Genomic DNA, 25,906 nt, shown 5'->3' with positions numbered 1-25,906 from the left:
GCAACGACAGAATCCCGCGGTGCACGTGCACGGTCTACAAAGAGGGATGGCTGGTGTCCCCTGGTGCTCCGCTCGATGACCGATCGAAGCGGACGTAACTTAATAATCTTCGAACAAACACGGCTTCATCATTAATTATCGGCGGGAATCCGGGGTTTAAAACTGTTGGGAAGCTACGCGATATCGGGTAGCGATACCGATGTGTGCCGTGTGCAAATACACTCGGCAAATATGGGAGGATGTGCGCCCGTTTCGAGGGAACGGCGATGGCGGCTCGAGCCGAAATCATAGATAAAGCTGGCTACGTTCAATTAAACGTAATTTACCTGGCCCGGTATCGAACGGATTGATTCGCTCCACGGCAAATAACGCGATCCAAATTTATTTTAAGCGCACTTCTTCCTTTTGCTCTCTCTCTCTCTCTATCTATCTTTTTAAGTAACTAAGCCGAGGATAGCGACGAGTGTAAGTACAAGTTTGAATTTGTCACTTGCTATTATTTTATATTATTGCTTTTGTCATAAGTATCCTTATGTTTGTCAATGTCTGTCCACTTTGAGCAAATCGATAAATTTCTTATATTTTTTTTCAAATTATTATTTTCGATTTAATTCGAGCCCATAGAAGGAATTACATCCGTTATCTTGACAATCGTAAACGAAAATATCAACACTTCTCATGAAATTCGGTGAAACGACGAATGGCGGGGTTGTTCTCTTTCCACGATATCCTAAGAATTCATGAACACACCTGTGCTCGCAGTTAACAACGACACGGATATGAAATTTTATTGAGTGCGAGTCTCTCCGACGACTGATTTTGCGAGCAACAGGTACCGCTGAGCTGATTACAAACTTGCTAATTAAAATGTATTGCGTTACTTCTTATATTAATGTGGTTTGTCGCGAAACAGAGTTTAAAGTTTTTCACTTGATTAATTTTTATCTTTATATATATATATTTTTTTTCTTGAACGAGCAATTTAATGCTCCCGTTTCGATGAAATTGATAATTTTTTATCTTAAAAGAAAAAAAGGATGATACCAAATATCACGTTTCATAAAAACTGTTGATGTTAATTGTTAAAAGTTATGATCAAGCAGAAGATGTTTATGTAAATGCATACTTTTTTTTTAGTACATTTCCATTATCAAATTTAATCGAGAATGTTTACAATTACATATAAAACACTTGGTATACACTAATGTTCAAGAATAAAAAATAAAAATGATTTGCAAAAATATTTTATTTATATAATTTTACACATGTTAATAGATATATTTGCACGTCTCTCCTATATAAAAATATGCATAACTTTTCCAACGTGAAGATAAAAGGGGGAACGATTCGTATCGAATAGATTTAACTCGAATGTTTCCCTATCAAGGCAGAATATTCGTCGCGCAAACATTAACATCTAATTAAACCGTGCAACCTGTCACGATAATGGTACGTTATAGCGTTAACTTGTTGCCACAAATAATAAATTATCATAATCAAACAAACGCAACAGCGTCGTCAAAAGTGAACGACCACTTCAACTTCGCAACAATAGTTGAAGATTATATAATTGATCGTATAAATTCACCAACGCGTTTCCCATAAAATTCGATATCGTCCCGATGTCGATTGCACGTTGTTGTTAAAACTCAATAACCATTCTGCAATTACTATGGACCCGCACTTTTATTGTAACAACTTGATGAAACTCGATAAATACGAATCCTACAATATTTACGATAAATGGACAAAAAATAAATGTTTTACATTCACGTTTTTTTCCCCGAATTGAGCATAAAGAAAATTGAAAATCTTTAATAAACCTCGGCATATTTAAGTTTGCTTCCGAGCTGAAATTTTGCAAAAATTATAACTCAAAGAGACGTATTATTTATCCTTAACGAAGCTTGATAGAGAAAGAAATCACACGAAATATCGCTAAATTAAAATTGAATTAACGAATCTAGAAGATTCAAAAAAAAAAACCAATTTTTACAGCATATATATTTTTACGTAAAAATCATTCGTTATCGAAGATTGTATTGAAATGTTGGCGATAAATTGTGTATGTGATAAAATAAAAATTAAAAGAATTAAAAAGAGAAAGAAAAAATATTCACATCTTTCAAAATCTTTTCCATTCGTAACCAAAGAAAATGTGTCTGAGAAATTTAATAAAATCGGCAAAAATTGAAATTATTAATTTCCTCCTAATCTCAAGGAAAAATTCATCCAGAAAATTCGAGAGTTGCAAAACTATCCGCCATTATTACTTCGTCACTTTGTTGCATCCCTGGCTGAGAACGTGGGGAAATGCTTTTCGAGCGAAAGAACGCGTCGTCGACGTGCTCCGCTCGAAGGCGGCGAGTTTAACGACACCCCCGAGGGTGGTTTTCGAGTTGAGAACACTAACCTTACGCGAAAGCTCGATGATGGTAGGGGCGAAGAGGTGTTCAGCATACTGAATTGCATATAGGTTTACATTAATAAGGAATATTCTTTTCGAGAAACATTGGGATTTGAGAATTTTTTTTTTTTTTTTCTTTACAGAATAAAAATTTGTAAGAATATAATAGATTTACTAATTAAACCTAAAACAACTTGTATTATTTCTTGCCTAAACGTTTCATTTAATTAAAAAATTAGAAATTAATACTTGTTTCGTTTCGAAATTTGTAACTCGTATAAATAACTTCGAAAATAACACGTATCAATTTTCTAAGCGTTTAAAATAAATCTAGTATACGAAGAAGATCATTGAAATAAGTAAGAGACTTGTAAGATTATAAATTCTAAAGAGTAAATAGAGATTTTATAGAAAGACAGTAAAAAATTTAATCTTGAAGAGCTTAATCTTCTGTATAAATATTCTTCTATAGGTGTTAACAGTGCTGAGAATATAAGAGTATAGAGGAAAAATTAGATTATAATGGACTGTAAAAATCATTTTAAACTTTATACATGATAAATGAAATAAAAAAGAATACGAATTAAATATGCTCTTTAAAATTTTTTTTAAATCATTCAAATCATTAAAATATCATTTAAAAAATGGAAAAATTCCAATAGAAATATATTCTTCTTATAATTCAAAGTATTTCTGAATTAAAGACTAATATCAATGCACTACTTTTGTTTCAAAGATATTACTAAAATTATTTATTAAATTTTCTTTATATTTTCTCTATTTTCACAATAACAGCCTAAAAATATCTTATCTCGTTACTATTACAATCCGCCATACAAAATTACCAATGTAAAATTCTTTTCATCTATACTTGTAAAATATATATACATTATACTTATTATAGTAAAACTATGATATAACATCCTATAAAACTTTAATAATAGAATTAAAATGGAGAAATTTTAAATACGAAACTTGAAGGGGGGTTCATAAAATAACCTGATATAACATTTCTTACTTATTTAATATATCCATAGAATACAAAATTAAACAATATATAATCAATCATCATTTAACTTCATCACAAATTATAAATAAATTCAATAATCCTCGCAACGACTTCCCCCATTACCATCGCAATGTACGATCTTAACAAATGAAAACAATCGAATAGAAAGAAACAGAAATTCGCAACACAGCCCATATGCGCGCGAGACTCGTTGCTCAACACATTTGGCCAAATTCCCGACCAACTTTCCTCCTTGCTCCCGCAGGGATCCTATCCGTGAACAAGTCGGCGGGAATCGGCGTTAATTGCGCGCGAACGATAACAACGGGGCGAGCGTACTTCCACACCGGTTGATGTAACCACAGCAGAATAAATTCGAAGAAACTTTTGGACCCGGTTCAAAAATAGACCGTGTGATTTATAATCCCGACCGGTATTATTACGAGTGAGGCTCGCATCTCCGCGGGGAGGGGGTCGAGAGCGTGGCGAGACAATTTCACGCCGATGCCAATTCCGAAAATCCTGCTTAATAACGCAAAGACGAACTTGAGAATCGACTCGTATCGTTCGCTGGCGGGTATAAATTAAAGATGACTAATGCGATTTTTTCGCTGTTCCTCTTCCCCCTTTTTCCGTTGCTTTCGTTTTGGGGGAGAGCCCCCAAACGGGATGGTCAATTTCTATATTTCTAGAAGAATGGAATATAGCTTTAAGGAATATCTGTAAAGGATATTTGAATAAGGAGAAAGTGGAACTCTCTGCGAAAAGACGGGTATATTTATTTTTTGCATATTTCCACGTTAAAAATAGTGGAAGAAGGAACGATAGATATCCTATTTTATCGGCCATATTATATATTAAATTGTATATTAAAATAAAGTTGAATGCGACTAAAAGTAGTCTGTAAATGTCTCCAAACTTAATGTTTCGAACGTTCGAGAAACGAACGTGTTATATAAATTAATTTGAATCTTTTAATAATTTTTCTACTTTTAGCAACAGAATTTGTTCGCAAGTTTGATATGGAAACGCATTCTTTCGCAAATATCCCAGTACATTCCGTGTGACATAGAAAAGATTATATTATACACGTTATAATATAAATATAACTTTCTTATTATCTTTCTTCTTTTTACACATAATAATTTAACATCCTTCGCAATGATGAAACTTAATAATAATACCTTCGAGGAATGTAATGCGGCATTAAAAAATACATTAAAAATCTCATTATCATACAATATAACGTGATGTATAATGTAACGACAGTATGATTCAGGCTACATTTTTGTTCAAACGATGTTTTGCACGCTGTGCCATTTATCGATGCGAAAAAAAAATTTTTTGAAAATTTTTTTACACGCATCTCATAAACTCGAGACGATAAATTTTCCCGAACACGCGAGGGTGAATGTAATTAATACGGAGATAAAATTTTAAAACAAAAAAAGAGAGAGAGAGAGAGGGGGAGGGGGGGCAAGAGTCACGTTTTTACGAAGTATTTGCGCGGAGATAACACGCTCGAATTTCGAAAGCGCGTATCGTTTGTCCCGGCCAGCCTTTTGACAAGCCCATTAATTATAAACAAAATGTAATAAAACGAAGTTGTAGCTCAGCCGCAATGATAAATTGAACGGTGCGCATCAATTCGCCTCGAATGACTGTAACGTTTGTCATCGTGATCATAAAATTCGGAACGTGCGTGACATTCCACGTTTTCACAATTTCATCGTTAAAAAATTTAATGAATCGTGATATTGGTATTGTGTGTGCGATCGTCCAATCGTCTTCATTTTCAATAACTTTGTCATCTTCTCGATCCTTCGTGTTGCGAATTAACTGAATTTAATGCTGTACGATAAACACAATTATCGTCTCGTCGTAAATTAAGAAATAATCAAAACATAATGATTATCACATACGATTAAGATTTGGATCTATACATATATTAATTATCATCCACGACGTTCAGTAAATAGTTTCAGTTCGATTAATAAACGTTTACATTCGTATAAAAACGATAATATAATTAAATATAGTTAAATATAAATTTATGTATATATATATACAAGGAAAAATGAAAATGACAAGTGACGTGAATCATCGACTGAATTTAAACAAGAAAAAAAGAAAAGGATGGGTGCGTCGATCGAAACGAACGATATAAAAATACGTGGCAACAATAATAAAACTCTTAAACTTGATTAAAAAACGTTGAAAATCGCGAGAGATCGACGTTTGATCGGCACGTTATCCGCGAGAGGGATAAAACCCTGCCGACAAGGAAAATAGACGCGGGATCCTCGCATCTGTCCGTGAATGGGGGCGCGAGAACGCTTGGTTTCCGCGAGGCGAACGATTTCCCAAGCGGCGCGCTTCGGCGTCGAATAAATTTGCATTCGCCGGTATTTCAATTCGCTTCGACCGCGGCTAATTCGAATGATAATACGGGTTTCGGGCGGCAAAGCCGAGGAGGGGTCCAGCGCATGCAAATCCCTGATTACAAATTAAAATTGTCCCTCGAGGGGGGCTTGTTACCACCGCTCGAAGAACGAGGAGCCGGCCGGTGTTATTTCGTTTTAGAAAATTTAAATTCAAATCCGGCGAGGACGGTGTACAGCGTGTACGGCGATGGTGCGTGGCCTGTATGCATCGTGGCATGCAAATGGGCGAGCCTCCTCAACAAGGATGTGATAGGGCGGGATTTTTTTTTTTTTAGAAGGAAGAAATTATCGATATTAGAAGTATAGATATCCTCTATTTCTCAAATGTATCTCAAAATCTTTTGATCCAATGAATACGCACGAAACGTTCCTATTTTAAATTTGATAAAATGAAATTGAATTTAACTCCTTAAATTTATAAACGAAATGATATGTAACGAATGGGTTAAACGATTCGCTTGTAGGAGAACAATTAATTGAATATCCTTTTATTAATATCGATATATTTTTTTTTTTTTTACGTGAGAAAAATTTATTTGAAAATATTAATTCAAATGATTTTATAGTTGATCAACTTGAATAAGTTTATATTTTGAAGATGTGATATAGAGATAGAATTTTCTATAGGTAAAGGAAAATGCAAGATAACCAAGATTAGCAGTTAACACGTTAGTAATTGATATTGATGTACTACATTCTTCAAAAATGAAAAGGGTTAAAAATTTTGGAAATTTTAGGCACCCCTCCTCGACTAAATTTCCCCAACGATCCATGCACGCGTGCAAATTTCGCGCACGTCTGATAACCGAAAATATAATCTGGATTTCATTACCATAAACTCGGCCAACCAACCCCTATTCGAGGGCCGCTCTTTACGACAGAGATTCTATCATTTGCGCGCGTAATGCAACCGCGAAGGGTGGATAATACCTCTGATTCCACCGTTCTTCTCCACCGGCAAAATAAAGGATTTTCAGTGCTAATGGTCGCCACGCAGGAAATATCGCAGGGGGAAATTAGTCCGCGAATAACTTCGCTGGATGAAATTCATCCTTTTCCTACGGGAATTGGGTTTTTTGGCTTTTGCGTCGAATACTTTCGTCGAGAAGTCTAGCAGGACGTTGAAACGGGTGGAAATTTTATTAATATTTTTTTTGTTTGTTCGTGTCCTCGATTCGTTCGAAACTTGATCGATCGATCATTGTTTCTATGGAATACGATGAAATGTAGTAGCTTTGTAGCTAGTATGGCGTCTCAGAGTTTTGCACAAAAATTCATTTGGTATGTTTGAATCTTCCAATCGTATTAAAAAAGAAAAATTAAATAACAATTTTGAACGAACGAATGAAAAATTAAAACTTACTCAAGAGATGTCAACTTTAATCTGAAATTTATTTTTATTTCAAATAATTTATAATATATTTTTACAAAAACTAATTCGTTTATCAATAGATGGAATAATTTTTAAATTGTGCATTTTCTTTAAATAAATGAAGAATAAAATTCGTGAGCAAACAAATAAGACGAAGAAGAATCTCGATAAATATAAATAAAGAATATTATATTTATCTGGAACAAATAATATTTTTTTTCTTTTAAGAGAATTCATCATACGATACGTTTTACTGGATAGATTATGAAGGTATCTCCAGAAGAAAATTTTTTCAATTCGTTATCTCGTAAATTGGAGACATCGTTTCTTTGTAAAATTACAGTACAGAATCGCAATTCTGTACCGGTGGAATGGAATTCTCGTTGAATTTATCGTGCTCAAAGCGTTCTAAGCTGAAAAATAGCACACTCGTTGGGACCATTAAACTAAGAACGAGAGGAAGGCTGGAAAACGGCAAACGTAAACGCGAAGAACGATGTATCTCGTTTCGCGTGTCGTCTCAGAGAGAAAGCTTGGAGATTAAGCAACGACTAGATCTCTTACCGTGGTGGAAGTTCGTACATTCCGATCCCAGTTTCATGTACGAGAGACGCGAAACGAGACATTTCTGTCTTTATATCGACGTGTCAAAGAAGAATTCTGAATAAAGATGTTATGCACTCGATAATTTGGTAATTTATTTTTCTCTAGAAATTATTTATACTTTTAGTATCTTCAACTGTATACGTATTATCAAGTAAGACATTAAACGAGGATTGAATTTCGAAGAATCTTCGATTTTTGAAATACTTGTATAGCTTCGTAAAAAGGATGATCAAGTATAAGAGTCTGTCCTTCTTCGAAGATCGTTTTGTTCTTTTAGAACAAACTAAGGTTGATTTCTTTTGAAATTTCACAAACTCAAACGACCTTACTGAGTTTATAAAATTTTTGAAGAGATTTGTTTCGAGATGACATTGCGAAAAGAAGTTTCTCTTTTACGAGGATCATTTAAAACTCGATGTACAAGTTTTGTACAAATTTTCGTAATAAAGATAATAAATCGACGATATAGTGCAAGAATTCGTGTAAAAAAGATAAAAACGTTAATCAAGAAGCAAAACTTTGACTTGTAATTTAGAAATAAAAAAATATTCAAAATATTCACGTTTCTCTTTTCTTCTAAGTCTTTACTTGATTTCAAAAATCGAAATTATTTCCACAAGATTCTTTAGCCAATCATCGTAAAAAGTTCATTCTCTTCCATTAATTAAATGCATGTTACATTCAACTTTTTTCGAAAATTCAATATTCAGATAAATATTGTTTTAACACTTATCGTCTATTTGAAGATAAGATAAGATCGATAGCTTCCACTTTTTCTTTTCCATTAAAATATTTACACCTCTTCCACGATAATAATCAGTATTATAGTTAGTTTTTAAACAAGTATGCAAATACTTTCCGCACAAATCGTTGCACGTGGTAAGAAAAAACTGAAGGAGAAATATTCTCCGCTCGAGAAATAGAATATATCTAATTTCTAAACGATAAATTGAAGTTGCAGATGCAGAAAGAGAAACCGCGCACGGCAGAAGCAAGAGCCGTAAAGAGGCAACGCCATTCCACCTGCCTGGCCACGTTTCAGCAAATGGATATTACCAGCACGACTTATGGCCCAGGCTACCGAACGGGTCATTCGTTTATAAGGGAAGGTGGATGGGAGATAACCGCGTTCGAGGAAGAGACAGAGAGCTCGCGGGCACGAGAGCGTGGAACGAGGCGAGCTTAATGGGGCAGAAACGAATTTAAAAAAACTCCAGCCGAGGAGGATGCTTCGCGTATCGAGTATCGCGCACGCACCACGCGTCTTGTTTTCCTCGAATAAATGCTCTCCTGAGAATCGTTTGAAAAGTAACATGTGCTCTTTTGGTTTTGCAGAAATTTTTTCTTCGCACAGCTGTGCAGAAAAATTTATAGAACGATTCGTAGATTTATTGGCACTCTTCGGTGATATTAGATTTAGTTAGACATGAAATAACAAAATAGAAAATTTGAAATCATCGTATCTAATAAAAGGATCGATCGATTTTTAAAAAAGGGTATTAAAAATTGTTGGAAACTAGTGAATTGGAAATATTGCAAAGAAATAATTAATGTAAATACATAAATACTAATACTAATAATCTATACAATAGTTTTAACAAAATTAAAGTCTATTCAAATAAAAATTCATTGAACAAATATCTTTTAACAAGAATTAACTGCATTCTAATTTCGTTTCGTTCATAAATAACAACTAACTAATTAACACTCAATATTAACATTCATTCACCGGTTATATCTTTTCAAATTAGATTACAATTTATTCGTGCAAACTGAACTTCACTCGTTAATAGACCGCGAACGTTTATGCTAATTAAAATTTTTACCAATGCAATTGTAAAAATGATCTTACTTTTCAAATATATACACTTATAAATTTTCGAGTATTTAAATTTATTAGATACATAAACGTTCACTTCTACTTCGAATATACGAATCAATACCACCTTTGAATATTTGAATATAAGAATACTCTTAAAATATAGATTGTCTACGAGTAAAATACTTACGTCAAATTATTTTCTCAAATTTTTGAGAACGGTATATATATATATAAAGATCATAAAAAGGAAAGCTTTACATGGATATTTACGAGGACCATCGAACGTAAAAACTTTCACCCGACGTGCGGTTTCCGGGGGTGCAGCCTGGGTTTAACCGTATATTCGGAGCGAATTGAACAAGCCGCAAGCGTTATCCGCGCCGCCTTACTGGCCCTCTGTCGCGGACGAGCCCTTTTTTCACCCTAAATGTTGCAACGCGACAGCGAGCGCCGCCTGTTTCGAAGATTAATCGCCCCTGCAACCCCGTTTGACGAACGACCATGCAACTTCGACGTCGGCGAAGAAGGGGCCATTTTCAGCGAGATTAAAACGTCTAAGATTTTCTGCTCGGAGGAGATTTTCTGGATATCTTTCATTGGAAAATTTATGTTGAGATTGTTGGAGATTCGTGCTTCTTGTGTTATTGATTTATCGTGAATCATATTGATAAATCGAACGAAACACTCTTTTTTAGAAAGTCTTTTATTCGCGTTGTTTTATCGGATGTGTTATTTTTAAATCACGTTTATCCTCGTTTAAAGTCTATTTGTAATAATTTATTAATAAAGTGAGTGGATAAAGATTTGCAATGAGAAAAATAGAGTTTCTTATATTATAAAATAGAATAAAAATTCGTCACAATCTAATTCATTAATTTAAATTTAAGCAAATGTTAAAAGATATTGTGATTATGATATAAATATAAAATTAGAAACGGGGCTGTTTGGCAATGCAAAATAATGCAAATAATGCCAAGTGCTAACTGCACTGAAATTATCTTAATGCATATCACTCATTTTGCAGGAATAAAATTAATTGATTTATTTTTGAACGTATTTTTAACATTTTTCATTCAATTACTACAATAAATTAATAACATTTCCGGTAAAATATAAAACTTAAAATGTTTGACTCATTGACTTAAACCCATCACTCGATCAGTTCGATAATTAGATCGAACGAGTAATCAAAATGGGAAAATTAAATTGATTTATTTTTAATTCAAAAAATTAATAACATTCCCAGTAAAAACTTAAAATACGTAAGTTATTAAATTATCGTATCAAAATAAACTGTAATCATATAATAAACTTAAAAATACGAGGCATGTTTTTACAATAAAATCATATAAACGATTTTCTCAATTAAAAAATATTTGCAATATTTATATTGCTTTCCCCTTTTTTTTTTTTTTTTTTAATATCACGTTACTAATCTTTCCATTTCAACATCAACATCACCATGGCCTTGCACCATAATCGTTCTTTATCTAAACAAATGATACAATCTTATCACATACTATGCCAATCTATGAATCTCTACAAATTTCAGCACTATTGTTTGTATCGTTAAAAAAATCTAACAAACGCGGAAATCGGTGGAACTTATTTAATAATAAATTGTTTGACTTAAACCCATCACTAAAACGTATTATTATTATCTCATTTTCCTAATTTCGAAACCAGAAATATAAAATTATTAAAAATTCGAATCACTGGGTGATCGCCGATTGTCATAACACATCAAATTCATCGATTCCCCCGGGAGGCAGGTATGAAATATTTCCTCCCAACGTATCACGAAAATCGGAACGATTCGTTCGAGAGTGGAACACGGAAGCGTTGCAATCACCGTGTTCCCATCCCGGTTGCAAAATTGCGGCTCGATGCGGGCTGAAGCGTGCTTCGATCGTGTAAATACACCTCGGATCGTTTCCTTTTCGAAAGCCCGAATGTTTCATGGAAGTCGGTCGAGTGCGATTCCGTTTTATTTGCTCTTTCGAAATTCCGGAGCGACACGACAACACAACGCTCCGCGAATCGCGACCAGTTATTTGTGATCGAGTTTTTTAACAACATTTCGCCTCGTCCCCCCCCCCCCTCTTCCCTCTTCTCCCTCGTCGCGATAACGCCTCACCGCGAAATTGAAAATTCGAATAATCGACGGAGGCGGCCTTCGAGGAAGCGATAAAATTTTATTCCGCCTGTGCCAATTTTTCGCGTGTCTTATAATAATAATGATTGGAAAGGATCGAAGTGGATTATTTATTCCAACAATAAAACAATCGCAAACAAAATGGAATCTATAACTAATCGATCTTTTACTTGAATTATTAACTTCCTTCGAATCATTCAGTTAAATATTACAAATTGATTCATACGGTATAATTTGTTGTCGTTGCAAATTTTAACCGAGTAGACACTGTTGTATCTATCGATACAAGAAGGAAACGGTATTTAATTATTTTATTTAAAAGGAAAAGAACACTTTTCACCGAATAATACGATAATAAAAACTTTTCGTGCAATTTTTTAATAATCGAGCAACAACAAGATAGGATGGAAATATAATCAGCTTATCGTGATTAAAAATTAGATATGAATTATAATAATTAATGGATAAACGTGAATTTATTCCGCTCTTCGACGATTGAACATTCTCATTCAACGATATTGAGACGTTTGACGCGTTCCAGCACTCGCGTTCATTTTCTCTCGTCCCATTAAGCATTATCGAACGTCGCGTGTTCGGTTGATTAAATCTGCCACCGTGAAGAAAGGAATCATTATTACAGGGAAAAAAGAATTTGCCATTGAGCTTTATTCCTTCCGTGGAGAAACAAATGGGAAGAACGAAAAAAAAAAAAAAGAAAAAAAGAATGGGTCGCTTGCAACAAGAATGGAAATGAGAGGAAAAAATGGCCAAGCAAATACGATAACGAAACATTTTCAAGGGAAGAATAGGAAATGAATGAACTTTTGCGTTTAATATTTATAACAATTTGCTTGTAAGACGATAGAACTAAAATTTGTACATCACAATATTGACTATTATTCCTGTGTTAATGAAGTTCAATATATGAATTTTATATCAAAACGTTGCATGATTGAATTATTTCTTGCAATTTTTCTAGAAATTGGAAACACGTGGATTATATGGATCGCAAATAGAGATCTAATCTGTAAATTTTATATAAAATTTTGCGTTAAACGAATCAGTTTCTAACATGAAGCGAGATGAAAGGAAAACGTTAAAATAAAACTACAAATAATTTTGTATCCACGAAACAATTAAATAATGGCTAAAATTTTTACGGGATGGAACAAACGAATTAACAAACAAATTTACTTTTAAGCGCACCATCGAGATTCACCAAGAGTTTGAGAAAGCGTTCGCCTTGAATGTTAAAAAATTTCAAAAAATACGAGCCATGACAAGCTTGCGAAAACGTATCGCAATTTCCTCGACTCGTCTACGTCGGAAATAGATGGCCAATTATCCCCACGAGAGAAACACGAATTTTAAGCAATTCTTTTTCCGACCGATGCGAGTTAAAGTATTAAAGTAATAGTCGGGGGATCTTGTTACAACCGATACTTGAAAAATTTTAATACCGTTTCATTATCGTAAAATTTACAATATTGCAAAATATTTTCCAGAGAAATTAATAATTATCGGCTGATTCGCTAATATATCTCTAAGATAAAAATTCTTCCTCTCGTTTTATCTCGTCCAACACAGGAAATAAAATACGCAGATTTGTTTCCACCAAAACTATCCTCCTATCAATACAAAAATTCGAGTTGAAAAAAAATCAAAGCTCTCGAAATCGGTCGAACAGGATTATCGAGGGACGGCTCTATCATGAAAGAGTAAATTCTGGAGAAAGAAAAACGATCTGGAATGGAGCCACGAGATGAAGAGGACAGGCGGCGTTACACCGGCTGTGGTAAAAAGAAGCCGGAATGCGAATCGGTAGAGAAAGGAGGAACCGGTTGTTTTGGCGAAGCTTATTTTCCGGATGGACGACCTCGTCTACTTCGCTATACTTCGGGGAGAAATCTTCCTCTCTTGTTTAAGGAGACTTCTTCTTCCTTCTTTTTCTTTTTTTCTTTTTTTTCTCCCCAGGTTTCGCTACTCGACTTCCCTGGACATTTATTAGACAAACATTCGCCCACACATCTCTCATCCCCTATTTTTGTTCGTCCGCCCCTTTTTTTATTCGAAAAAAAACCAGGGTACGAGAATTCAGCTTGTTTGCTTGCCGTTTTCGTTCCTGGATACGTGGGCGTGTTTAAGCAAGGGGGGGGGATGTGTTTAAGCAAGGAGATGGTTGATAGATCGTTGTAAATAATTGTTTTCGCTGGTGTTTTCGGCCGATATAATATCGAGATTAATAGTATCACGGTCGAATTGATCCATGTTGTTTCAGATATGAACAGTCTCAACTTTATTTCCGTGCACGAGATGTTCATCGTTTCGAGGTCCAAGCGATTTATCGTGTTTAACAAATATTCCCGGAATCTATTCGCAAGAATCTCGTTTCTTTCTTTTTTTTTAAAGTAATATTTTTTCTTTCTTCCAGAAACTTTCTCTCTACTTTTCTTCTTTTCAGATCGCCACGCAAATACGTTGAAATCATCGATAAACAAAGAATCCGCCAAGAATTAGGGTCGCGTGTCCCTAACTTTTCTTAGGGAAGAAGGCAACGACGTGTATCATTGTATATTTCTCGGCCAAGAAAAAAGCGTTAGACCGACGAAGAAAGATCGAGGAAAATCATTCGTGCGCTTAAATTTTTGCATTTATAAATCGATTCATAAATTATATATTTTTAACGATATGTTTTAGCATCTAAACGTTGAATAGAAAAAAGAATCATTAGAAGGAATAACGAACCAATATTTAAAAGTTTATAATAGTTATTGGACAAAGGATTTTTGTTTAATTAATGCGTATATTTTATATTTATGTAAAAAAAATTAACTATTTTGTCATGAAAATTGATTGAAGATATACAGGAAGCTATTGAAGTCTTATTTCGAATCATCCCGATATCTCAATTGGTTATCGAGATATAAGAACTCAGAACTTTCCACAGTAATTAAGGGAGCGCGAAGATTGTGAATGGCCTGCTGGCTTATATTTTTTTCCTGGAAACGGGTACTAAATACTTCCAGGAATCGTATCTTATCTATTATTATATCGTTTTTCTTAGAAATCGTGTCTGTCGCTTGTCTCGAGTTTGGCGAGAGGTGCGACGAGGACAAGAATAGCGATCGATTAAAAAACGTCGTTTTCTTCGCACGACGATATCTCGGGAACCAGAAGTCGTGTGGAGATAAACCGAAAAATATTTTAAAGAGACAATTTCCACGCCTCCAATGATCGTTCGTCCATTGTTCGAACGTTATTATCTTCAAAGTTGTAACGATTCAAATTTTTTTCTAATTTTAATAGAGAGTTTAGTAGAGTTTAAGCTAACTAACCGAAATTCTAGCGGTTTTTCACTTAGTAGAATTTCATAGTCGAGTTTTAAAGTTTTAAACCATTGACAAATATGTTTATTTTTTTGGATATTACTTGATATTATTAATGATATGTTCAATACCATAAATCGACTTAATAAATTTTCACAATTATAAAAGTTTCATAATTTTTCCATACCTATGTAATATCCTGCACTTATATAATTTTCTGAGGAATAATACGTATTATTTCCCCTATTAACTCTAACAAGCAAGAATTCTTTACAATATTTCACCGAATACCGATTCATAACGTTCGTTCCACCGAATCGCGGTTGTTACGTTTAAAACAGTCGTTCGTTGTAACGCAAATACGACTCGATTTCACGAGACAAAATGTTAATAATGAATCGTGACACGTAACGAAGCCAAGCCACGAAAGTTGCGTGTCTCTCGTCGAGACGTTTCATCATCCCCAAGTTTCTCCATTAATGCGTCTTTCGAAGTTGCGTTTACGCGAGGATACATAGGGATCGAGCGATACAGCGGGATACCGTGCGCGTGAATAATGCTGTTTACCGAGAAAACATCGAGCGAACGACATTCGCGCGCCGTGAAACGTGACGCGAAATCATTCCAACGGTGAACGGCTCGAACGATGTTCTCGCCAGCACAATGAAATTTCCCGTATAAAGAAATTTAAAATCCTTAATTTTATCCTTACTCACTCGTTAAATATGAAAATTAAATATAAAAATATTAATTATTTTTAAAGAATACGATAACTAGATCTAAACTTGTTTAAACAAATTTCATAAGTCTTAACTGACATATTCATATAACAAATTTTCATTTTCAATTTTGAACGTTATTATCAATTTAAATTTTATTTTCCTATGTTACTCGCATCTATATATGATCTCCAAAAATATATTTTCCTATCTTTCCACACTCGTGGAACCAACACATTTTCCAACAGAAATAATAATAAAAACTCAACTTCTTCGATTACTCACCTTAATCCCCCAAGAGCGCAATCTTCCAACCGATCTAATCCCCTAAAAAGAACCTTCGTCTTCGACCACCAACCCCCCACACGTCGCATTAAAATACACTAATCACCCCTAACGATATCGTTCCCGAAAGACGACCCAATTTCCGCGGGTAGACCGCGTTTTCCGGCACAATGCCGGCCAAGGTGGATCCAATTAGGGAGGCGAAGTTTGCACACCTTAACCGAGTTTCACGCCACGGGGTAATCACGCGCCCTCCTCAACGATAAATCACGGATTCGCTTTCCTATCCATAATTGTCCGAAATAACGCGATTACACGCGATGATTTATCATTAGCCGATGCACCACGCGGCATTCCATCGGTGGATCGTTAGTCACCAACTCTTCGTGGAGGAAACAACCAGGGGAGGCGATCGTTGGATAATAATCGTAAAACGGAGGGTAGCCCTGGGAACGAACGGCAGGCGGGACGTTGTTCGTTACGTTTCCAGTCACTACGAGACGAAGAGGATCTGTTAGAATGGGTTTGTTCTTGTTTTTTCGTGTCTTAACAAGGGTGGTTCAAACGAGATTAATCTGGCGAGATGTTGAAATTAATTTGCTTCCTTGGAAATGTTATTTATCGTTATACTAATTTCAGGGGTTTTGTTTATATTTTTTATTGCTGTTAATAGCAATGGTTGGAGGAATGTTAATTTGATTTTTTAGAAGAGGAGAGATTGTTTATTCTTCAATAATTCGATCGATTTGTTGAAGTGAAAATCGCATCTAACTTTTAAGAAGCCAATAAAGCTTGATGAAATTAATTGGCAGGTGAATTTTTCATTGGAAAAATTTGGAAAACGTGCTGATATTTTGTTTCAAAATTTAACGGAGAGTAATAATAATAAGAGTATCGATGTACTTGTACAAAAGTGTTGTTGACACTACTTTGCAAATTGCGATAATCATGCAGAGTCTCGAAAAATTTGTCAAGAAGAAGAACAAATCTGAAAAAGAAATTAACAAGATTCATCATCTTTCGATTAACAATCTCGCTGCACTCGAGATTAACTCGTTGTTAATTAGAGTCGAATAGAAAAACGACATTCTTGCACGCGCGGAATCACAAAAGAAACTCTGAAGCTCGAGATTAAGAGAGAATAAAGCGATGAAAGGAAAAAATCACGCAACATGGCGATTAATTTAATCGCAGGGGAAAATGAAATTTCGGCTTGCCTGATTCTCGAAACGATACCATAACGTGGCAAGTAAACACGACTAGCGACGCGTTTAACAGCGACGCTGGTGAAATTGAAATATAATCGAGACTGTAATTAAGGCGGTGTTTGCGTCATTAATATTAAACGCGCCACGGCGTTCCAATGTATTATTGTAAAATCTGATCAATGTTCGGAACAGTTTGCTTCGTTCGTAAAAAGAAACGACGGGAATTAATCTAACAAACTTTCTAATAAATCAAATTTAAAAATTTATAAGAGAATCGTGAAATTCGAACCATTTCGATATACTCGTTTCTCGAACGAAAATTATACTTTCACAACTTTTAAATAAATGCATAAGAAAATGAAAGAAAGGACAAGGAAATATTTCGTAAGTAGCGTTTCTAAATAATTCTAATTTTTAGAAGCTTAAATAATTGCTTAAATTATTATTATTGCATTAAAGCCAAATATTCGAAAAATAAAAAGCGATCGAATAAATATGATATAGTATAGTGATCCACGAAAATTACCTTAACTTTACGATATAAAATTATCTTTTATAAATTCATACTCGAACGATATCTGTTTCGAGTTGGATCAAGTTTGATCTGATTTCAAAGTTTCACGGAACAAAGGACAATCGACCGAGCTGGTGATTAATGATATCTTGTAATTACACGCAAAATATGTTGGAGATAATGCTTCGTAACGAGTGTCCAGGGAATTGCAGAGACAACAAATAAGTACTTGCACGCTATCTATATCCGTTGTGTCAAATCTGAATTATTAGTTGTATAATATAAGTTGCTCGTTATTATCATGAACATTACGTGTCGTGGAGATCAGCATCTGCGCCTTCATCAACTTCAACAATCTCAAGGTAGTTGGTAGTTTTCGTAGTTTCACGAGGACGAGAGTAAAATGATTCGTTATTAAATTCTGTCTATCTGGGGCGAAATTTAAAAAATTAACTCGTGCGACTAATATCAGCTAAAATCTATCTCAATAGAAAAAAAAAAAAAAAAAAAAAGTATACATCAGACCAAACTGCACGGTGTGCAGTGGGAACGTAATTTGATATAAATAGTTTTTTTGCATGATGCATAGAGGTCGTGCGAAAGTCGTTTTTTTTTAAACGGAATGATGTCTTCCTCTACGTTCCTCATTCTACATAAAATTGTTTTAATTCATTCTATTCTGCATCGAGTATTCTATATAGATTTACATAAATTGTTATTTTATTTTATTAGCAGTCTAAAATACATGATTCGATACTTTCGTCTGCCTCTCTTTAAAAAATTCAAAATCTTTAAACAAGTTAGTGCTTCATGTGGTCCGCGTGTTGTTTGAAAATAATCGAGGGAGAATGGGAGAAGTGACGAAACTGATCGAAAATTAGATTCGAACGATCTCGTACAGTCCAAAGGGATCTAAATAAAAGATGTAAATATTTTTAACTTGGCACACGCGAAACCCGTTCCGCCTACCATCGGCTGGATCAAAATGACCTACACCTGTTAGGGAAACTGCGTCCATTAATCACCGATACCGTCGGGTATCCTTCGTTTAAAAACTATTTTTGCAACAATAATGCCAACACCGCGGTTAATCCGCGGCGCCCTTTCACTATCCGCCATTTTTCCAACCCGTGTTGCTCGCGCAACAATGCAACCTTCGCGGAATGCGAAGCGTCAAGTCGTAAATAAAGCTGGTATTATTTATGGAGGCTGTGGCGACAATCGTAGAATCGAGAACAGGACATTCTCTCTCTCGAAACGAGAATGGAAAAATGGGCAAAAATTGGCGGGGACGGTTGACTGCGATACGACAGTAAATTTTACTTCGCGCTTCGAGCGCGAGGATAAATGATCTCGATAAGGTTATGGGTATATTTTCCTATTTCTCCTCTGGTATTGCTGTTTCGGTGAAATTTAAAAAAAAAAAAAATCGAGAATTGATGAATGTACGATCAGAAAATTATTGAGAGATATTTCGCAATATGAGTCTATCTTTTTTTAACTCCTTATACGACGAATATTTATAATAAATTTCGTTTAAAAATTTCAGGATACAAACGATTAATGCATACATTGTTTGGAATATATTCTCCATCGTGGAAACGTTAATTCTAACTGAAATAATGAGTAATTTTTCTATATACTTTTATAGGCTGTTTTCGATAAGAAGTTTAGATCAAAAAATGTAATATTTGGAAAAGATAATTAGTAACCGATTAATAAGCAATAGCAATAATTTATCAAAAAATTATGAGAAAACTTGTTATACGATATTACGTATGAAAACCCATTACAACAACATCGATTACAATTTTCAAAAAACTACACATTTTCACATTTTCGCCCTTTAATCCCCAACTAATCATCCCCGATTCGTTTTCGAAACTTGCACCGTCGTTCTCGCCGCGTTTAATCGTGCAAATAAAAATCTAACTGCGACCTATTCGTCGCAACAAAGCCTAGACGACATTAGCCAGCTGCTTCCATCGTGGAAATAAATCTCGCGTCGTCGGCCGGGATTAGGCGAAGAATGGGTCATTCTCCTTTCTTTTTTCGAAGCGCTGTTCATTTTACGCGCCCTCCACCTCTTCCAGAAGAATAGAAAGAGAGGAACAAACTGGCGGAATAAGAAAGGGAGGATTTTATCCTTGGGTGAGGATCGAAGCGGCTGAGCTTGTCTCGTGGAGAGACACCGTAGTTCGATGAAATGTGGTGACGATTTATAGAATTTTCTCCACCGTCTGAGGTCGATCATTGCGGGGAACGAGTGAAAAATAAATTTTGATGCATTTTTCGTTATAGATATAGATGTTTCTCCACGAAAATATTTTTCTGGAGAAGAATATTAAACTGTGATCGATATATTCATTCGTATTAATTGGACGAACGATTTGTTTATAATATGTAAAATTTAAATATAGCTTTAACGTTTATAAGCTTTATTGAAAATAATATTGAGTGTGGTTCTCAAGTTTTAAAATTATTATTAGGATTAGAATTTTTTTCAATCGAGTGTTCTTAATCTAACTCTGATTTATTTTTTTCAGATATTTATCATAAGTATTTAAGTTATTTTTTTAAAAAGTTATCAACAATATATTATATTTTACATTATATAATAAATATAACCAATCAATGTGTTTAAATTTCATCCTGTGTGTAACATCATTTCAAAATTAAAAGATTCTAACCTGCTACGATAATATAAAAATAATACGAGCGATTATTCATCGAATATTCTATCCACAGAATTTTTCTACGTTTTCATCGATCATCTAAATTTCATAATTCTGAATCCATAAGACACAACACTTATACATACAAGACTTTATGACAGACAAAATAATAAAAGTTAGAATATGCACGAAGGAAAGAGAGACGCACAATTAAGGATTATTTACGAGATTGGTGACATCTCGGTCAATTTATAGGCTCCGTTATATTTCGATTTTTCTGAGAAACGTATTATTGGCGGCTCTCCTCCTAGTTTTATTCGTTTCTACAAGCTGACGACATTCGTTCCGCCGATAGGTTTCCTCGCGCTCGTAAAACCAGCCCTGTCTTTAGGGATAAAAAGAAGAAAGAAGAAGGAAGAAGAAGAAGGAAAGACGACGGATAAAACGTGTCGCGCGTGGCCCTCGTCACGTCGCGTCATCTCGAAAACTGTAACGTGACAACCCTCGTGAAGAACGTGCGGATAAATATTTAGCCGAGGTCGACGCGGCGCACGTGGCTCGACTGATTTCCCTCCTCGATATATATCCTCTTCCAATTGGTACATGTTCAGTTTCATTTTATCCTTTATTGGCGCGAAATAGGGTTAAAGTTTCTGGACAAGATTGACAAGTTTTTAATAATTTGAATAAATTTCAATCGTAAATGTTCTTCTTCTTTTTAAATTCTAACGAAATGTTCACGTTCTTTTTTACTTGCAACAAATTCTTTTCGTATGAAATATATTTGGTAAATCAAACGTGTCGTTTAATCTCTCGAGAACGAGTGGTTAGATTTTTTGTGGAAGCATGGATATCGAGAGATTATTGTATCATAATTTTAAAAATCGAAGTTAGTAAAATAATAAAGTCGAATCGGTAATAAAATTTCGAAAATATAATGTATGATCTTATTTCTAATAAATACAAGTATATTCTAATTAGCAATAGTAAAAAAGATTTTAACAACTCTGCAATCTTCGTACAAATTATTTTGGAACGATATTATTGTCTGATTCGAGAACAGAATTAATAAGAGAATAATATTTCTTCATTTCCTTATGAACGTAAAGGATCAAGACTTCGAATCATTTAAAAACTGCTGGATTTCATCAATATATAATTTTAAAAATCCACAATAATCATTATTGATTATCATTTTCATCGATTCGAGTCAATTTTAATCTAATCTAATTACTTTATTGCATCAATCTTTTCTTATTTATGATAATAAAAAAGATTTTTCGTACAAATTATTTTGCAACTTGAAATCTTTTGAAAATTACTAGATACACTTGATAATTTCCTCATCATAGTGATAAAAATCTATCCATCTGTAACGAAACATTTATTTAACGTTTATTTATCGAGGATACTTTCTTGGTAAAATTGTTACGGATACTTCACTTCAGTGGCTGCGTTAGAGAAATACGAGACGAGGAGAAGAGAAAATGTATAAATATAGTTTCAACTCTTATATCTAGTTATGTACAGCATCGTACTTTCCACGTGGAAGTATGAAACTCATCCATTCGATGTAATTTGAATGGATAAAAGAAGATCGTATAATACCTCGATGCTGAGCGTCAAATATTAAAAACGAGAATATATTGGAAATAATCGATCCGACGATCTAAACGAGATCACGTATTTTTTCCAAACTTCAAAATCCTAGAAGACAATTGTTAAAATTTATAATAAATATCTAACTTTATCGTGCAATTATTACTTCGTTCCTAAAATAAATCTCTCACCAACCTCTTATTTTGAAAAATTATGAAAAACCGAAGGAAGAATCAAAATGTATTATTAGATTTATTATCTCTAATTACCTTCACCTTAAATTATTTTCATCCGACGTAATCTCTCGAATAATCCAATTGCCAATAAATAATCGAGAGGGGGGAAAAAATGCAACATTCCAAATTCCATAATTCCGTAGCATCGTTTATAATAAAATATTTGTCCGCGAATTTTTCGGCTCCATTAAATGTGTTGTGCACCGTCTTAAACAAAGCTCGACGCAAGTGATGCGCGCTGCGGGATCAGCTTGCGTAACGCACATGCACGATGCACGCCACGCCGGCTGACCCACATGCGCGATCTTTATTTAAACTTGGTTTCCTCCATCCTTTAGTACCGTCTTTCGGCTACAATTTCATTAAAAGAGTCATCGGTCTCGTGTTCGCCTCTCCCCACAATCGACCCGTTGCGTAAATGATATTAGATTTAGAGTGAATTGGGAAATTGAATAAGTCGTAATAAACGTAACACACGTGTTTCGTTTTTCAGGGAAAGAAAGTTTTGCAAGAATAGAATAGGAATAGGAATTGGTTTTTGTTACTGAAAATCTTGAGTCGTGTAGCAAAAGAGTGAATTGACAAGTTTCCTATTTTCGTTTTCAGATTAGAAAATTATTGTACACGACAAAGGTCAGACGCTATAAATTCTTTGCACTGCAATTATATAGCGTGCAATTCGCGCGTTTCTCCATAATTACATTTCGATGATTCCTCGTGTAAACATCCACTTACTTATTCGCAAGTTTCTCGCAGTTTTAAATAGGCTGAAACGAGGAGCGATTTAACGAACAACGATTACACGAGCGCAACTTCAACCCCCCCGAAGGGGGCAGCGCAATTCAAATTTATCGATACGCCATTAACCTAGAAATCTCGCGATTTCGCACGCTACGCCACACAGTAATTCTAAGAGCAATCGGACAAACTGTTTACTCCATGGCCTTTGCAAAAATAGTTGCACACCAAGTAGTTGTGTCCAGTTATTTGCAGCGCTCGCTTGAAACTGGGTTGCCTTGTTAATCGGCGGAAAATATTTTTCGATCGAGACTCATTCATCAGTGATTGAAGTTGAGTTTCATCCGAGGCTCAACGTATGCCAATTTATCGATAAAAGATGTGATTGATACTGTGTAATAAAAAGGACTGTGAAAATGCAATAATGATTTCCAAAGTAAAAATAACACGATTTTTAGGGACTAGATACAAAAAAAAAAAAAAAAAACGATATCACGATTATTATAAATGGAAATAATTGAAGGCTCATCTCGAGTTACGTTATATCTTAGCAAACGTGTATTTTCTTTTCATATGAACCGAATAATTCTCCTCTACCATGTTCAACCAGCCACATTTAAACGGACGAGAATTTAAGAAGTCTAAAATTTAAACGAGTTTGAAAAGAAAATTCAAAAAATCTAAAGTTTTGCACTCGAATAATCCTTTAAGAAATCCCTTTATTCGGGAGAGACCGACGAGGAGGAGGGGCAATGGAGCGGGAGAAAAGTCTCGCATAAATATAAGGGCAATGTTCGTAATTCACGGGGAAATATTATTTAATCGTTCGAGAAAAGGAGCAATGCGGGATCGATATATCATTTCCGGGTGGCGCTCCAGGTTAAAAAGAAGGGAACCCGCGGCCGAACTTATGGCTTGTGTACGAGACGCCCGGTGAAATATGACTCCCCGAAGCGCGGGTACAGAGGCCGCTGCACAGGCGTTTCAACTATTAAAATGGAATTTAGCAGCGGCCGCGGGCGTATTTCACTTCGTAACTTACAGCACTCTTGAAACGCGTTAAATAATACGGCCAGGTCTGGTAACACGCTCCCACCAACTTGTCAAATTATATTCGGGCAAACATCCGCCAAGAAACGTTCTTGATCCCCCCACATCCGCGAATCGGTAACAGCGGAACTTTGTTTTCCTTTTTTTTTTTTTTTTTTGGTTCGATTTTTAGAACGATTCTTGAAATAAATACTTGTTTGTATACACAATTTTTTATGTTAAACGTGATTTTTACGAATCAAATTTGTAGAGAGTGGATTTTTAAATGATAAAATTATTCGTTCGATTGAAATTAATATTAAACATATAGGCTGCTGCGTTCCAATCTTATATATAAATATTTTGTTTTTGTGTAAATATTGAAGATTAGAAACTGTCATTTTTTTAATGTAAAATAACTTCTTTTGCTTCATCCAACATGCAAGCCGTGGTATTCGTTGCTACAAATTTATAAAAAAAATGTACATATTCATAATATATATATATATATACAAGCAAAATATTTCTTTCACAATTGCCAAACGATCAATTTCACTAATCGAGCAACTCAACGTTTCTACCTAATTCTACGTTCACGTCATAATATTTTAAAAACTACTTATTTTTACATTTTTAAAGAATTTCATGTTTCAAACTTTCCCTGAAATCGGTGGGTAAATTTCACGAAGAATCATCGTGGATGAGAGATGGATCACCGGGAGATCCTGGAATGGAATTCCTATCGTGGAATCCAAGGCCTTCCTTGGATGGAAAAAAGTGTTAGTGAGGCTTTCGTCGACCAACGATTCTCACGGGGCGCGCCACCCACTACTTCCGCCTGCGTTCCTCATTTCCATACATCGTGTATCCCATCTCCATCCAGCGCAAAAGAGAATTTCCATGGATTGGAGCATTGCGAATATCGCGCAACTATCGACTCTCTGGATCGGCCAAACTCGATTTATCGACAAGGATCTGCTCGCCTTTGATCCCGTCATTGTTTATAAATTGGACAAATTTCCATAGATTGGGGGGAGGAGATTCGAAACACTCGACCGACCGACCAGCTTGGAAATGTGGGTTTCAATTAGATAAAAATGATATAATGGGATCGATACTTCTTCGCCCATTCGAGTCAATCTTGTTTGCACAAGAAGATTAGAATAAAGATTGTGTCCAAGTAGTTTGTATTATTGTGAGTTTATGCTTGTATGATTTCGTTGATTAATTACATACCGAGTTGATGGCTGTCATGTTGCTAACTCGACCTGGATCTGTGTCCACTAGCCCGTTGTCACTCTACAACAAAAAAAAGAAAAAAATCGTCAGTTAATACAAGAGACAATCATTAATTAATCGATCGAAACGGAAACAACGCGACGATTAATCGTTAATTCAAAGTTTGCCGCGCGGGAGATTGAATTCGATTTGTTTGCAAAGTCGAGAGAAAAAATGAATAAAAATTTTCTTCGTTTCTCAAATTCACGAATTGAAACGATCGAAAAGGAGGGGGAGGACGGGGGGGGGGGGAAGTAGGAGCAAAGGAAGGGAAGAAAGCATGGAACATTTTTACACAGCGAGCTCGTCCAAGGGAGGGGGCTAACGCGGAGTGCACTTGAAGAATTTTGTTTTAATCGCCGTCGGTTGCGATTAAAATTTCGTCTCGTCGAAAAAACGTTTCTTACCCAAACCCTCGAAGCCGGCGAGTCGAGTGAGAATATTAATTAGGGGTGGCGCTAACGGCCGATATAAATACTGGGAA

The 25,906-nt window shown here is 35.0% G+C and overlaps 1 protein-coding gene across 5 annotated transcripts in view; it reads right to left on the bottom strand.

Annotated features, from left to right (window-relative positions):
- Positions 1 to 25,906, bottom strand: part of LOC100872588 (uncharacterized) — a 607,316-nt gene that overhangs the window by 289,842 nt on the left and 291,568 nt on the right. For all 5 annotated transcript variants that reach the window (XM_012484533.3, XM_086915859.1, XM_086915861.1 and 2 more), the window contains one exon: positions 25,381 to 25,443. In XM_012484533.3, coding sequence (XP_012339987.3) covers positions 25,381 to 25,443 — 63 coding nt within the window. The remainder of the gene's footprint in view (positions 1 to 25,380; positions 25,444 to 25,906) is intronic.

This window comes from Apis florea, unplaced genomic scaffold (assembly GCF_048593485.1).
Source record: "Apis florea isolate Af1SG1 unplaced genomic scaffold, ASM4859348v1 contig_3798_pilon, whole genome shotgun sequence".
In the NCBI taxonomy this organism is placed as follows: domain Eukaryota; kingdom Metazoa; phylum Arthropoda; class Insecta; order Hymenoptera; family Apidae; genus Apis; species Apis florea.
Note: the sequence above shows the minus strand (reverse complement) of the source record. Positions and strands in the feature narration are given on the sequence as shown.